Genomic DNA, 17,452 nt, shown 5'->3' on the forward strand with positions numbered 1-17,452 from the left:
CGGCCCCACTGCGTACCCCCATAGGGTCAATGTATAAGAACGTTTGAAATTTCGGATGCAAGAACCCTTCGCCATCAGATTTTCTGGGCTTTTTGCCATGACCGCAGGTCCGAAACGGAATTGATAAAAGTCACAACCGCCACCATTTTGATAACCTCGCCACCTCGAACCGGCACACTCACACGTAGATCCGCTGGCAGCCGTAGCCATCACTGCGGCAATGCTAGGCCTAGCAGCCTCGAGGTTCGGTATTAAACTTCTTGCCGTTCTGTGCCGTGTTTTTCATTGACAGAATTCGCCGCAACAATGGCACTGACACCACCTTTGTGGTTATCACGATTGGCTTCGAAGTTCTGAAGCACAGTGCGTTGCATAATGCTGGTTCCCGAAAGCCAGCTTCGCCTCATTACAGTAATGTTACACTGGGAAGCATAACAAGTGTGGGAAGGGGCAACTGTCAAGGGACACAGTATATATTCCTTAACTATACACACGTGCACCCGCCATCTCCTGTCGCAGCACGAGCACCGATATGCCTAATATGTGTACTTTTGGAGCTTTTTTTGGCACGCCTGTGGCGATTTGAGCACCTAAGGGCTGTAAAAGACATGCATTCATTTTTTCGGACATTTTTGCGGTTCCTAGGGAGTCCGAAAAATTGTACGCTGACTGTACAACTGTCCAAGAGGATGCTTCAAATAGTCCGTGTGGTGAATGCACAGCTGAAGGACAACAAGACAAAGGACGTACGCATTGAGAAATAACGGGAAAGGAAGCATGCCGCCGCTTTTTTGAAGGAGCTTGCACTCTAAAAGCGAAGTGCTAGCTGACGCCGAAATGCAGGTGTCCCTCATCCAAGCACAAAAACTCTTTAAAACAGTGAAACACAACATTGAGGCTTTGTGCGCGGGCTGAGAGTACATCAGGACAGTTGAGGTTGACTTACCATCTGTTACGAGAGAATCTCGCTTGTGATAAAGTTCGGGCCTCATACCAATTAGCTTGCTATCAGTTGATAAAAATAACTCATATTCGAAAATAATCTGTATGCATCTTTCTTTATTCGTATTTGAGAATGTTCTAATTGATTTGCAATGGGTTTTATATTTCTTTCAAAAGTATTTTATTCGCTGTGCATTTTACTAACCGCTCCCATCTGTTTTCTTTTTCAATAAAATAAATGTTACCACTTACTATTCAAACTAGATTACATTGTTTTTAATTTTTTAACATGCTTACTAGAGTGACACCATTGGGCGACACGATGTAGGGAGCTCGTCTTGACATAAAGCGAAGTTCTAAGTCACTCAGGGAATATTGCAAAGGCACTCCGAGAAAACCCGGAAAACTCATGGAATTTAGAAATTTCAACTTGGTAGATACCTTGATTATTTCTTGCTCTATTTTCATCATCCCCAAAGTCTTTCAGGAGATTTTTTTTCTTAATTATTTATTTTTTTCCTTGTCGTTCACTGCTCCTTATGTAGTTGCTGAACTATGCTTTGCCAACCCTATCCTTACCGAGGCAGATGAGAGAGATGTCGCAGAATACTCACGGGTTGATACCAAGTGTACTCAGAACAGCACTTCATGCTGAATTTTGATCATTGTCCACTTTGCATGCATTTTTTCACCTTTGGGGCACAGCAACGTAAAGAAATATGTGGGGAAAATTGGGCAACCTTCAACGAAACAATCATCTGGATGCAATACGCTACAGCAGCCTACTCACCATGAAAATTTACTTTGCCAACTAACAAACACATCATAAACTGAATGTATTTTGCATGTGAAGTCATTGCTCAATAAAACATAAACACACGGATTAAAACAGCTAAGATGACATACGAACACAGTACCCTTTCAAATACTAGGGTATGCAACTTCGGCACAAATATTAAATAGTTTGGAGGCAGTCATGTATGTTCACTATTGCACTGTTTTGTTCCTCAGGCTGTGTGCAGTTTTCTGATGCTAGAACCTAACAATTTATTTTTGGGTTGGTTTACTGAACCGTCGTAAAATTAGTAAGATGTACGCTGTTTGGAAGTCTAAAGATGATTGAAGTCTTGTTTTACACTGAGGATGCCAAAGTGACCTCGGAAAGTTGTGTCTATGTAAACCTAAATGCTACTAAATGTGACCCTCACTGAGTGTTGTGCTTGCATCACACATGAATAGATAAGCATAATTAAGCAAAACTTAGTGGTGCTTTAGGTGTTGGCCTAACCTGACATGATTTTATCTCTGCGCATTGGAATAGAAATGAAGATAGCATAATCTTGTTTGGTGAGTCATGCTTTGGGAAATTAAGTTTAAACACTCATGTTAAAGTTTGTGCTCACTCAAGCAATTTTTATTTGGAAACGTGCGAAGAAGGAAAACTTACATCATATGGCTCAGTGTTTCTCAAACTGCAGGTCATGGCCCCCCAAAAGGGTCACGAGACTTTTTCTGAGGGTCATGGAGGGTCCAACTGTCACTGTCACCAATAGCATCAGGGCTTTTTACCAACCTTTGACACCAAGCTTTTGAACCATTCACTTCCCTTTTTGCACTCCATTTATCACTGGGAGACGAGAAATTTTGCCTGGTGGGTAGCCAAAGAAGTGCTATCGCATATTTAGTTCAGATTTCATGGGCTAAACTACATCCTTCTCATTAAAATACATTATTAAAACAATCCTTGTTAAATAAACATAACCAAGCATTTTTGATGCTCTCTCCACTGTGGTTAATGTCTTTTACATAATTTAAAATTTAAATGTGTCCATGTCGTGGAAAAAAGTAAATTGTCGTAAGGCTTGTACTTGTAAAGGCGGGGGGCCAGGGTATGTTTGGTACTAGGCACTTAAGGGAGCCACATACTTGAAAAGTTTGAGAAACACTGACATAGCTAAAACACTTGACAAAAAACCAGAACATCTGCAAATTTGAAAGTGCCCTGTCAAAGGTCATGCGCTCCAGTGGCACACTATCTTAGGCTACCACATGTGCTAATCAAATACAATTTAAATTCTTTATCCTAGAGCTGTATTGATGGTTAACTCGCACAGCTTTCCCCTTTTCGTCTGATATGAAAGACAACTGAACTTGATACACAATGCCAACTTTGCAGTTGACAAATTTCTAAGCATGCCCAGTGCCATACCCATTTTTAGGGCCTTTTGCGAGCTGCTTTTTTTCGTTCACCTTGTCACACACCCTAGCCGATTCGTCGGGAGAAGGGATTACAGTGTCCACTCCAAGTGCTTTCCAACATTTTTAAGACCTTAAAGGGACACTAAAGGGAAAAATGATTTCTTCTGCATCAGTAAATTACTGTTCTACAACACAAAAAACACCACTCTTACGATAAGACGTTCGGTAAGCCAGAAAAAGCGCAAGAAAGAAATACGGGTGGCGACGCCTACTTGAGTTCCCGCACCTGGGGGCTGTGACGTCTTGGATTTTGACGGCATCTTCTAGGGCCTACTAATTATACATAGCAGTACAGATTGACTACATTGTGTTCTAAAGGAACCAATTATTAAACATGGCAAGTTTCGGGAACCTTTATTCAGCCAATGCGGCCCAAATGCAAAAACATACTTTGGAATCCCTGACGTCACACTGACGTACCGACGCTGGGGTTTCAGCGCGAAATTCAAATACTGATACTTGGACCTTCATTTTCTCATCTAAGGAGGAGGAGGAATAAACATTTATTGTAGAACCAGCACTTTATGATGGCCGGGCCTAAGCCTCCCACGAAGGGACGTCGAGGGCTTGCCTTGCCACCGCCTCGCGGGCGTGCTGGGTCGCCCAGGTTTGGTCGTCGAGGGCGGAGCTCCGCAGAGCCCCATGCATCCTCGACGAGAGAGTCGTGGTGTTAGTCTGTGTGTACTGTGCTGGGCACTCCCATAGCATATGCGGAAGCGTAGCCGGGTGAATTCCACAGCACCGGCAGTTGGGGGTAGTGTAGACGTCCGGGAATATAAGGTGGAGGCGGGCGGGTGAAGGGTACATGTTTGTTTGTAGTAGACGCAGGGTGGTAGCCTGCGCCCGGCTGAACTTTGGGTGAGGCGGGGGGAAGATTCGGCGACTGAGGTAAAAGGCCTTAACGAGATCGTTATAAGTTGTCAGACTGTCCCTGGTGTCCAACTCATCTCCAGTGACTCCGGCGCGGTTGACTAGGCCTCGCGCAATGGAGTGGGTGACCTCGTTGAGATTGGGGAGGTGTGGGTGGACAGGGCCCGCATGGGAGATCCATGTTAGGGAGATTATGCTGTCTTTAGAGTGTGGTGCCTGGCAGAGGATCCGAAGAGCTTGGGGAGAAATGCGGCCTTTGCTGAAGTTAGTAACGGCTGAGCGAGAGTCACACACTATGGTGTGACAGGTGGGATCTAAAGTGGCCAGGGCGACGGCCACTTCTTCAGCCGTCTCAGCAGTGGGGGTAGTGACGCTGCAGGTGTGGTGTAGGACTCCATCGCGTGTGGCGACGGCCACAAATCGTGTGCCATGGGAGTATTGGGCTGCATCAACAAATGTGACGCCAGGTACGTGGGCAAGGACTTTTATGATAGCTCCGGCCCGAGCTTGGCGCCGGGCCCTGTTATATTCAGGGTGCATATTTCTAGGGATAGGGTCTATGTAGATCCAGCTACGGATGTTGGACGGGATCGGTCGTTTGGGGCCCTGTTGCTGATGGTAGGTGAAGCCAAGCGTGGACAGAATAAAGCGCCCCATTTCAGTAAGGGTGAGCTGTTCAAGCTGAGAGCGTTGTTGGGCTTCAATGAGTTCGGAAAGGTTGTTGTGAACTCCCAGTTGGTTGAAGAGTTCAGTGCTGGTGCAATGCGGGAGCCCAAGTGCTTGCTTGTAGACCCCTCGTATGACGGTGTCGATTTTGTTTTGCTCAGCCCAGTACCAGTTGAGGTACGCAGCAACGTAGGTAATGTGGCATATGACAAAGGATTGGATGAGTCGGAGAAGGCTTTCTCCTTTGAGTTCTCCTCGTCGGTTAGATATACGTTTAAGAAGTCGTAGGGTGTTTTGAGATTGGGCACAGATCTTGTTGAGAGCCAAGGCGTTGGAGCCGTTGGTAGAGATGGTGAGACCGAGAACCCGGATACTAGGGACGTGTGGGATAGGACTGCCATCTTGAAGGTGTAGGGTGATGGCGTCACAGGGTCGGTGATCAGATTGGTGTTTGGGAGGGCGACCCCGCTGAATGGGCTTGTATAGCAGCTCTGATTTAGCCGGCGAACAGCGCAGTCCGGTCCCTTGTAGATAGGCTTCAACTGTGTCAATCGCCGTTTGGAGGGCTGATTCCACTTGACCATCACTGCCTCGGTACGACCAGATGGTGATGTCGTCGGCGTAGATGGTATGGTTGATATTGTCGACTTGCTGTAGTTGCTTGGCAAGGCCAATCATGACTAAGTTAAAGAGCATGGGAGAGATCACTGAACCTTGCGGGGTGCCTTTGCTGCCAAGGGGAAGCTGGTCTGATCGTAAATCCCCGGCCGAGAGGGTAGCCGTGCGATTGGAGAGAAAGTCACGGATGTAATTGTATGCTCGCTCTCCCAAGTTGAGGTTGGAGACCTGGTCAAGGATAGCTGCATGGGAAATGTTATCGAAGGCTTGAGTGAGGTCGAGTCCGAGGATGGCTTTCATGTTACAGGAACGATTGTTTAGCACTTGATGTTTGAGCTGCAACATAGCGTCTTGAGTAGAAAGGTGAGGGCGAAATCCAATGATGATGTGGGGATAGAGAGAGTTGTCCTCGAGGTGACTGTTGATGCGTGCTAAGAAGGCGTGTTCCATCACCTTGCCTACGCATAAAGTGAGGGAGATGGGCCTCAAGTTATTGAGGCTAGATGGTTTGCCAGGCTTTGGGATTAGGATAACGTTGGCAGTCTTCCAGGCGGCTGGAAGGGCACCACTGCACCAGCAATCGTTGATGTAGTCAGTCAGATGGGACACGGACTCGTCATCGAGATTGCGAAGGCTTTTGTTAGTGACCCCGTCTGGCCCTGGAGCAGAACGACCGTTAAGCTTGCGTAGAGCGGCATGTATTTCAGATACGCTGAAATCGGCGTCTAGTGTAGAGTTGGGGCTACCGATGTAATTGCTGTGTGGACTGACTTGTCCCCTGGAGATATATCTGGCGCAGAGGTAGTCAAGCACCTGTTGCGGACCTTGCTTAAGGGTCTCCGTATAAAGGAGCTTCTGCAGCCGATCCTGTTGGGTGGTGCGGGTGGTGGTATTATCAAGCAGATGTTTGAGGAGTTTCCACGAGGAAGGTCGATGAAGTTGTCCGTCCACCGTGTTACACAGCTCAGTCCATCTAATAATCTCAGTCTCATCTAATAATCAAACTATTTTTTTAAAATGACTGCCTGCAGGGTTCTCAAACAATGCTCCATTAGTCTAAACTGATTTATTGTTTCGCTTTAGTGTCCCTTTAAGAAAGCTTGTGTGCTTAGAGAATAACTGCGCTTCTTGGCCTGAAATCACTTTGTCTTTTGTTAGTTGTTCTTTCGTCTTTGTCGACTTTCCATTTTTTCGCAAGATTTGGAGAATCTGGGAAACCTTGCTCTATTCACTTGTTTATCAAAACTTTGCAAATGCAGGAGAGTGCTACACCCTGCTTGATTAGCTTGGAGTGGCTGCAACTGAAATTAAGCAGCCCCTCTAGGTTCTTGGGTGATAGCACCAGCAAATGTGTGTGTAAAAAAAAAATTCAATTTTAGGTCTAGATACTGAATTTAGGTCCAGATACTGAATACTGAAACTGCACATAAAAACAGCTGCTATAAGTGGCTAAATCGTTTGGCTAAACCAGTCTCGTGTGGGGACTACCCTTGCAGTTCTATTAACAATGTACTACAAGTTACCGTAATATAGATAAATGAGGAATATAGGTCGACTGCTGGCTTTGGGGTGAACAAAATTGAAAGAGGAAGTAGGTAATATCAATTAACTGCAGGTCATACCATTATTCAATTAATACACTCATTCATGAGAAACTATGACTGCTAGCAAACTGTTAAGATTCTCATCCGGAGAAGGTCGCTAGTCACTTATGACATCCCGCAGCACATCATTGGTGGTGTCCAAGGCATTTGTTGTGTAGAACTAGGCACGCTGGACATTGTCGTCGGGCAATGAGTGGCTTGCACTGGGTACCTGAGGTGCATGCCAGCAATCACTGCTGGTGACTGTAGGCAGTCCTTGCGTGACTGCCAGTGATTCACTTGTTTTCATAGTCTAGCTTCCATTGATAGCGGCTTCAGGTTTATCATATACTGTGTTCGCAGACTGCGGTGGCCAACGAGACCTCTCTTCTGAACCGACAATGTTATTTTATTAACTTCAGTAGAGGTGATTCCACGAGAGATCAAACGTGCATCTCCACTTGATAATTTTATTTCGTCTGTTACTTTTTTAACGTTATGTAGGTATACTTCAACTGCACGGAACCAAACATTTTACTCCCGAAAAGCATTCTCGGCACGCCAAAAGAAGTATTTGAAGGTGGTGCCGCGGGCTTCCTGCTACCGCTTAATGCAATGTTTTACGACTTCACAGTTGAGTACAGTACAAACTAAGTGCATTGTGTAAAAAACATTTTCTGCTTGTTTTAGTATGCCTTGCAATATACATAGTCTACAGTTCTCATTTCCTTGCTGCAAAAGAACTTCGCTGTAGTAGCTTGTTTTTGCCAAAAATGTATTATATTTTATTTGTGTCTTGCATATGCGCTGGCACCCTCTGAAGTACTAATGCATACTTCAACCAACATACCATATTTGCATGAATATAGCAGGAGTTTTTTTGCCTAACTCTTTGGCCTCTGAAGGCACCTCGTGACACGATTATAACGCACCTTGTTTTTCTGTCAATTTATTTTCTCTCGTGCTACCTCTGTGGCTCGCGTAAGAGCATGACACTTGGGAGTTGCCACTACATTTTACACCTTCTATGTTCTCCTTATTTAGGACAATGGTAATGCCACATTAATGTGTTTACGACATATTATTTGCAACCTTAAGCAAGACGATCATTACGCCTGTGCAGGCGAATCAAATGAATGGTCTCTGAAGTCGCACAGTGCCTTAATGAATGCACAGTGAGCGCACGTGGTGCAGGCTTTGCTGTACTCTGTTGTGCCACAGGCGTTCTTGAAGAGCTGCCTGCCCAATAGCTTTGGTGGCATTGAGGACGACGCCGTTGTCGCCAACAGTCGTGAAGATGTCAGCAGTGACAAGTAATTGTGCATGCACTTGTCCTTTCACTTTATTTTGCATTGGCAATTAACAGTAGCTGCTTTTATTTGTCATTTTCTGTTTCTTTGTGACATCACTTAGCATTGTATTCATATCTTTTCTTCTTTTGCTCAAGGCCCGAAAGTCCCCCCACTTCCTCCAGGTTATATTTGTGGTCGCATTATTTACGTGCAGACACTGTGTACCTTCTGTGGGCATCAAACTTGCGTCTCTATTATTTGCTTGTCAACAGCATGCGAGACATTGCAAGCGCATGTTTTGGCTGACTTGTCCAAAACCTGCCTGGTGCACCCAGCAAAGCACCTGTAATGGAACCAAGGCAAGATTTGGCTTATCCGTAACTGACTGAGCGGTTCCATTATCAACAGGTGCGCCGTTATGGCGGTCACGGGCACTACTTCGCTTCCTGCATCCCCTCCCCATCCCCCACGTCCGATGGATTATGGAACCTTCTTCGGCACCACTGTGTGTGATGCGCACTGTGCATAAATAACCTTTCTAAAAAAGCTGCGATTTCCCGAGCTGTTTGTTTTGTTTCCCACTATCACATAATTTCTGCGTCGCTCACAGATAATGTCTTCCTCCATTACCGTGAGCTTTACCCCTGCATTTTCGCTATATGAAAAAGTATGGTACAGCTTGACTGAGCCAAAAGCTGCCGAAGCTGCCTAATTTATCTCATTTTATCAGTGGCTTGCTAATGTGCTCTTCCATGCTGAGAACAGCAGAAGTTGCTGGTGGGGCCAGACTTCGTCCTTTGAGAACCAGCGGGGTCCGTGCATTTTCGCAGTACGTACTTGTTCATAAAACATGAAACTGCGAGACATTCCGGAGTCTCAGTCACGACAGCAGCACAGAAAAAATAGGAAAAGTGCAGCGCTGTTCAGTACAAATGTTTAGACTTGGGGTAGCTGTTCATAACATTCGATGCGTGCGGCTCATAGCTCGATCTGAATGTTCTGTGTTGATTATTTGCACGTTCACAAGACGATTGCTAAAAAAAAATATGTTCGTTGCCTGAACGTTTTGGATGCTGCCTCCCTGTGGAAGTTGCTGCCAGGAACTGAGGATATTCATGGCACCGACGAAGTCTGCCAGCATTGCTTTACATGCCTCAAAGAAATGCTGTCCATCTATTGAGACCCGTGATGAAGCAGAAGAGGAATTTCTTCAGGAAGTGATTGATGACTTCTGATGCTTCACCATTGAAGCTCCCGTTTTCCGCTCACAAAACCAGTAAACTATATTAAAGAGAGAAAGGGCCAAGATTGAAAGTGTCTTGGTGATGAAATATGCTCAGCCATGAATACGAAAGCGTCGGTACACCTGATTCATCTCTGACAGAATGTTGGGCATACGCTGGTTGGTTAAATATCTTGAAGCAAGCATACAAGGCTTCAAGGTACTACCGAGAGCGCCTCCACCTATTAACCATCATGCCACCAGAACGTGTTCAAGAGATCCCGGCTGTCACAACATACATGCTCCTAAAGGCTCGAAATTGGTGTAAGGATGGCATGTGGTCAGATTTTGATCCATACACGAGATCAGGGTTAAGCCCATCGGATCTGCTAGCTGCACTAGACTTTTACAAGGATAGATTTGGGTGCTCTCGGCGGAGCCCAAACAAGGGTGCTGTGCAAGTCATCACGAACGGCAAGAGAGGGCTTGTCTCAAAGCAGTAATGACGCATTCTATCCACAAGACGTTCCAGGTGTTCAAAGCAGCTCGCCCCAGAACTGCCATCGCCCTGTCAAAGTTTTAGTCAATGTGTGCTGCTCGCACCACAACAGAGGTTTGCGTTAGCATTTTTTACACTAATGTCAACCTTTGCGTCTGCAATGGAGAATGTCAGCGGCAAGGAAAGCATGGAAGGCATGGAAGCTTTATTCCTTTGCGGCTCCCCTACTGCAGATTGTATGTTGGGTGAATGCGAGCGCTGCCCATGGAGTGAAAGCCTCACTTTGGCTAGTCTAGAAATGGTTGCCAAGGATGAGGTCACATTTGCTGTTCGAGAAAGGGGCGACTTAATCAAGAAGACGTCTCCAACCGTTTTTGTGAAAGAGCTCAACAAATTGATTCAACACGAATACATACACTGCATCCAAGCCGCCACAACTATTCACGAGAGAAAAAAATGCGAGCAGTGCGGGAGCATTGTTCTGCATTTTGATTTTGTGCATAACTGGATTGTCAGTCTCTCAAATGATGCACAACTGTACCATTGGCACAAGAAACAAATCTCCATCTTCACCTATGTCACCACAACAAGAAAAGCCGACAAGGACACCAAGGTAAACGTAGGGGAAATTACTTGTATTTGCATATTGAATTCAAGAAATGATAAATTAATGGCAATGAAAGTGGATTAAAAAACAATTAGCCACAGATGGGGAATGATCCCACGTTTTCGCATTACACGTGCCATGCGAAGATGTGGAATTGTTCCCCACCTGCGGCAAGTTTTTTCATCCACAAACATTGCCATTAATTTATCATTTCTTTTATTCAATATGGAAGTGTAAGTAATTTCCCCTATGTTTTCCTTGGTGTCCTTGTTCGTTGGCTTCTCATGATATGATCAATAAAAATCGAGCCCCTCGGTTAACCCCCTTTCTTCTGCTTTTCGCCATGAGAAAAGCAACACGGTTTTGCCATCATAAGCGACGACATGCATGACAACGTAGTGCACGCCTTCTATGCCTTAGGGTAGAGTGCACAGAATGTTGGATAAAAAATCGCCCATCTGCTGTCGCGTCGCCTACGTCAGTGACGGTGCAGCAAGCCATTACATAAGTACCAACTGTACGATTAGTGCCACAGCAAGTACACGTCCGTGAAGCGGCTATTTTCTGCTACAGTCCATGTAGAGAATGCCTGTGACAATGTGGGTGGACTTGTTGAGCACCAACCTTCCGTGCATAACCTTGCCTCTGGAAGCGCCGCCTCCATTCAATCGATGCATGAGATGGTCTCCCAACTTGGCGGCAACCTCAAGAATGTGGCCCTGCTTCATGCACCTGCTGCGTCCGCCAAGGAGCATCGTCAGCAGAAGACAGCAGAGTGGAAGTTGGTGCTGCGTGTGGCAGGAATCTAGTCATGCATTCGTGTGGTCGTATGCCCACGATCAGTCAAGCAGGCTGTCCGTTGCGACAACTGCCGCTAGCCAGCTGATGGTGATTAAACCACAAGTAATAACGGCAGAGGACAAGCAATAACTTAGTTCGAGCACCACAAGTAGTATAGAGTTTTTCTCTTGTTGCATTGCATCCCGGGAAATAATAGTAAAAAACATGTTCACTGTTCTCACAAAAAAAAACAGGTAGACCTTCCTTCATTTGTAGCAACTGTTACCTTTGTTTTGTTTTTCCTTGTTTTTTCTTTAGAGAGAGTGATTGCTAACAAACCGCAAAGAGTCCTCGAGACACTTCAGCCAGCATACTCAACATCAGCCACTCTGTCTCATTATATATCGTTACGTCATGTGAATAAAGGAAATGAGGAAGCATAATATTGCACTCTTGTTTTGCTTGAATAAACGCACTCCCATCCAAATTTTTTTTAATTTGATCCAGAGGTTTCTCGTTTTCTTTCTTTCTTTTTGAAGATGAGCTTTTTGGAAGAACTTGTTTAACTTTTTTTTGTTTATCTTTTCTGGAACGCAATTTTTTGCAGAAATGTTGCAAAAACAATGTTTTATGCTCGAAACGTTCTTCAAGTTTTTGTGTGAAAGAAATAGAAAACGCACAAAGGTACATCAAAAGTTACAAAAATTTTCTCATTTGGGCCATATTCAGAATTTATTAATATTCTTTTTTCTTTTGTGCACAACATAAAAATCACATGAAAGTTATTTACATTCAAGTGCACAAAAATGAATAGAAAAGTTTTTCAACAACTTTTTAGTTAGCATCAAATAGGTTGTGCCCATGGAGTCGGCAAATACTGCAATAAGCAGTAGCAGGGTGCTCACGCCGTCACCTTCAAAGTTTTTTGCATAGTGGGAATGCTTTTCGGGAATAAAATTTTCGATTCTGTGCAGCTTTAGCATGCCTACATAGCGCTAAAAGGAAAAAGTAAAAATAGAAATATCAAGCTGACATGCATGTTCAATCGCAAATGGAATTGCCCAGTACGAACCGCGTAGTAGTCGCAGAACAAAGTTTTCGATGAACTTCATCACTTGCACCCATTGTGGTTGTACCATTTCACTTTTCAGAAACCAAACAGTGGATTGCTGCCATGCTCCCAATCACTCCTGCCTATTTGATCGCATCATTAACGAATTCAGCGCTATTATGTCAAGCTGAGACCTGCTAGTTTTGCACTCCTGAACTAGTGTTAATACACGTTTGCTCATCGTTCCCGAAGTCTATGCGTCTACAATGGCAACAACAATAAAAAAAATGGCGACACTTTCTTGCTTTTTTCCTTGCCCTTGTAAGAGTTGAGGAGGACTTTGAGATGAAACACTTCGAAGGTTTATTTACATTATTTACAGTGAGAGTCAATTAAGTCTTAAAGTCATTATGGGCCGGCAGCAACTCGGACGCTGCGGCCCGCGGCAAGAAGCTCGAAAGAGATGAATCAAGGAATGCTCTAGGAATGCTCTCGGTCTGTGTCTTTTAAGCCCTTCGGTGTCTCGAAGACACGTCACGTTCGGCCAATGGGCGAGCCCGCTCATGTGACGCCATTTTCGGCCAATCGGCGAGCCCGCTCAGGTGTCGTCATTTTCGGCCAATGGTAGGCGCCCGTGCGAATGTCACACTCGGCTGCTTGGTCCTCAATTGTCCGAGGGCTTACTTCGCCCTGCGGTCTTGCCTTGCTGACTTGCAATGCGCCGTCACAATAGGCGGATTGGGGCGACGCTGCCAGGTTTTCACGGTGCATTACAGCCGTCTTGCTTCGGGACCCACTTTACCTGCAACAGTGCCAGGCTCTCGCTTCACTTTCAGGAAGAGTCAAGCAGTGAATAGCTCCAGCTGCAACATACGAGGTGGAGGACGCCAACTTGTTTGCACGTGCTGCGCCTCGGGAATGTGGTATCCGTCCTTCTGCGCTCCTTAATTAGCTGTGGTGCGATTCGACGTGGTCTGCTGAACTCGAAGGAGGCTCAGGAAAAGGTCCCGTATCTAACACCCTGTAGTGGCCAGACAACTGAATTTTGTCAGAGCACTATATAAGACGATGGGGCGCTTTTCCACTTTCTTTTGAATGTTAGACTTGCATTGGTGGTTTCTACCGCATATTTTGTAATGCCACAGATGTCAAATTATTGCATACAAAGAACAGAGTCCTATACCTGGTTGGCCAAAGCTTACAACAGAATGAAAAATGCAAGGTGGAATGTGTTATAATTTATAGGCAAAGCAAACTTTTGTGTTCTCACAGTTCAATATACATGTATATGAGCGTAGCAGCAAAAGGCTGACACATCCTCAGAAGTCACACAGGCGGAGCCACAGAGAAAGATAACTTTCTTCAGAATGGCCTTGACTGCGAACTCTCTACACGGTGTCTGTTATGATTTTCAATTCTTTCAGTGTCACTGACGTAAGATAGGAATGTGAGGACTATACCAAGAGTGCATTTTCCATGTCGTTCTTGCCCTTCTGCATAACCAAAAATAAACCACTGCGTTCGTTTTATGTTATCGAAAAAAAAGCACGTCACCCCTGAAAGTAAACCAGACGCTGAAAGGGTTAAGGACTTATTTCTACTCTGCATTTCTGAGTACCAAGTTTGGATGAAAGTAAGAGGTAAGGATGCAAATGCAAGAGGCAAATGCAAGTCCTTGTATATTGGCATTCTTCATTTTCATGCTTCGCTCACAAGAGTTCAACTCTAGGCTTGTTCATATCAGTATGTGCGTCTACTTTCATTGTGCTCATTGGTTTTAACACTATTCATTATGCAACTTCGTTTCACTAAAGTACAAGTGTATCACTGGTCTGGTCGCATTAACAATACAAGAAAAAAAAGTTTGCCCTGTGGCTAAATGTTGTCTCTTGCAGCCGTTTTGACATCAATGCCCTTGTTTAATTTATTTTTCAGGTACAAGCTTCTGTACAAAGGGAAGCTACGCTACAGAAAGGATGGCATCAACAGTGTAAATTACGAACGTGTGGACATTGTGTTTAAGAAACTCTACACGTGGATTCTTGCAGACCTGAAAGGCAAATGACCTCGCCAGTGTTCATAGCCCTTCCTTTGTTCAAGAAACTGCACTAGCGCACATTCTTCCACGTTTACTCCTTGGAGATTGCTGCTCTGCCTTTCAAGTCATACGTTGCGCAAGTCCGCCACAGTCGCAACCCATTGTGCCACCTAAAAGGGAATGCTACCGCTAGTTCCCCGACCGACGCCCAAAAATGCCGCAGCAAGCATGTCAACTGGGTGCAGGCAAGACATTCGGTGCCACATGTTGATCAAACGCGAAAGAGTGGACGTGTGTCAACAGTGTGACCAGTGCAGGCTGTGTTTTTTTTTCCCCTGCCTTGTTCAGTGTCACAAGATGCATGCAATTGCTGCGTGCAAGACTTCAGTGGCTGATATGCAAACACACATAGGACTGTTTTTTCACAATCCACGCTACAATCTCCATCCACGTAACATTCTTTTGTTTTGTTGTTTCTGTGAACCGTGTCATTCTGTGAGGAAACCCCTTCGCAGCGTTCAGTTCTTTTATGTCGCAGAGAGTGCATTGAGTCATATGTGTTTCGTTTTAGTGTTTCTTAGACAAGCGCATGTATTTTAATATGGTTGTTATACACCAGAACTCTTGATGCCTGCCAATCCAGCTTCTGCCATGCCCTGTGTCTTTGCTTCCTTTCGTAGACCTTCGCTGTGCTCGTTGCAGAGGTCGGGTACCATTTATTGCCACATCACCTCTGGTTTATATACATGGCACTATGGTGTTTACCCATGCCAACTTCTAATGAAAAAATTGGCGTTTACCGCTTTTTTTTTTCTTTTTTCACGTGCGCCTCTTGATTCTGGATTGTAGTATATTATTTACAATTTTATGTGGAAACCCTTTTAAGCCAGATGATCATGTTAGGTACTTCCCTCTGCCATTCACTTCTGCTTTTTCTTTTCATGTAGCACAGTATCTACCATGAGTGCTTCTACGTTAGAACGGATGGTGCTTGTATTCAAGCATCATCTGTTCAGCATTGAACAGACGGTTGTCATTGAACCGGATGTCAGGATGCTGAAAGAAATGGAAGGACACTCTCAATGTGATTTTTGTTCCATGCTGCCCTCAACAGCAAGAGGTGCATGCATCCGTGATCCAAGTGCTAGTGCCAGTATTGTTTTTCAAGACATTGTTTGTTTCTTTTTCTTATAATTATTTAAGGATATGCAAGAGTTACACAGTGCACCAAGCAGATTATATTCCTTGTTCATTGCCTTTTATGGATGCCCCATGAATCCAAGCTACTTTAATGAAGTGCAGTGGAACAGATTGTACATGCATAACGGACATGTTATCCCCGCTTGTTGAAGACCTGTTTTGGTTGTTCTGTAATGTCTGCCAAGTTACCGAGAACCACTGTGCAGAGTTATGCCTTTTTGCAGTTTCTGCATGTTCAGACAAGAGTTTATGTGCGTATCCCCTCATTGCGTCAAGTCCCACTTAATCTTGTTCAGTGGCTGTGATGTTCTGAGTGACTGTCCTTTTAAACATTTTCTACATTGCTAGTTGCAAAAATACGAAGCGGAGGTGTTTTAGTGCTTCTTTGTCGATTGTGTTTTTGTTTTATGTGGATGCCTCGGTAGGCATTACCCTCCCAATTGTTTCCAATACTTTTACACTTCCAGAATACGACAGGCAAGTGTTTTCAATTGCTGCTGCATATTTATTACGTTGTTTCGAATGAGAACAAAATTATTCACACTATAATAAAGCCTGTTTAATTCTTCCTTGACTGATTGACACATTTTTCCAAAGAAATGAAGCCCTTACCACCTTGCTGCAACTCGGTTTTGGGAGGAACAACTATACATTCTGCATGCCCGTTTATGTGCTTCGTTGCAACAAATTCTATGAAAACCATCCTTGTTGCAGTGCAATTATCTGTAGCTGTACACACAATTTCATTTACAAGAATGCAAATGGCCTCAAAGTGCTCCCAACAGAAAAGTAGGGAGCCATGTTTCTCTCGAAATAATGGGGCAAACTTTTGAGATATTGAACGGTAGAATCTGAAATGAAGAATGAGCGTCAATTGTTTTTAACAGTAAAAAGGTTTTTATGAAATGTTGAACGACAATTGATCAGAGATTTGTTGAAGTTTTTTGCCTATTGTTTGGTAAAACTTCTGTACATTTATTAAAGATCAATGAAACCATTTGGGGCAGAGGATGCCAGGTTGCGCTGCTTGTATGGAAAATAATTATTTGCTTCCTGTCAAACAAGACTTCCTCCTGCTGCTTGCAAGGCATGGTCGTATCTTATTCTGCCGTCGACCACTTCACGCAGTGGATAAAACAAAAACAGTCCATTTAGCACCAACCACAACTTCACCGTCCAAGAAAATGCTCCTAGGCACACTAACCAGTGATCACTAAAGTGCAAAGTGGCTTCACTTCCGCAGAAGACATGGTAATGAAGCACAGTGCTATTGCCTATGCAGAAAGAAGGGGAGGGCTATTTCCCAAACCATCAGGCATGTGTTCCAACTTGTGCTCCAATGGTCTAGCTATCACCAGTGAACGCTGCGCATGTGTTCATCAACTAGAAGACCTGTGCCAGGAGACCCCTTACAGGTGGCATGATGGACTCAAAGAGCCCAGAAAGAAATGCAATCCACTGGAAGTTTCCTCACATTAAGATTACGCTTGTCATAAGGTCATTGGGCTTAACACAGCCATGGGGCTTCACATAATAATTTGGAGGACACTTAAGTTTTGCCTTTAAAGGTGGAGTGGAACAGCATTCAAAGAGCCCTGACTGCTGCTCGCGCTTCCCAGCAGCTGCAGCTTATGTAACCGTGATGTTTTCCTGGAAATGCTGTGCAGAAAGGCAAGCTTTCTAGTTCTTTTTATTTCCCCTCCCCCACGGGGAGCACCACCACTGTTGCAGACGCTAGTGCCATCTGGATGGTGTTACAAGGAACCGAGCGGGGCGTGCCACTCCTGCTAAGAGAGACCTCTAATGGTAGCTGGAAAAGGCGTTT

The 17,452-nt window shown here is 44.6% G+C and overlaps 1 protein-coding gene across 6 annotated transcripts in view; it reads left to right on the forward strand.

Moving 5' to 3' along the window:
• The window catches only part of LOC142585153 (beta-1,4-N-acetylgalactosaminyltransferase bre-4-like), a 187,268-nt gene extending 171,067 nt beyond the window's left edge, over positions 1 to 16,201 (forward strand). For 4 of the 6 annotated variants that reach the window (XM_075695682.1, XM_075695684.1, XM_075695685.1 and 1 more), the window contains one exon: positions 14,325 to 16,201. In XM_075695682.1, the coding sequence (XP_075551797.1) occupies positions 14,325 to 14,454 (130 nt within the window). In that variant the 3' untranslated portion in view covers positions 14,455 to 16,201. Of the gene's footprint in view, positions 1 to 11,656; positions 11,788 to 12,489; positions 12,704 to 14,324 lie in introns of those variants that run through there. The other 2 variants (XM_075695686.1, XM_075695687.1) reach the window with 2 other exon arrangements.
• Positions 16,202 to 17,452: the final 1,251 nt, after the last annotated feature.

This window comes from Dermacentor variabilis, chromosome 6, assembly GCF_050947875.1.
Source record: "Dermacentor variabilis isolate Ectoservices chromosome 6, ASM5094787v1, whole genome shotgun sequence".
In the NCBI taxonomy this organism is placed as follows: domain Eukaryota; kingdom Metazoa; phylum Arthropoda; class Arachnida; order Ixodida; family Ixodidae; genus Dermacentor; species Dermacentor variabilis.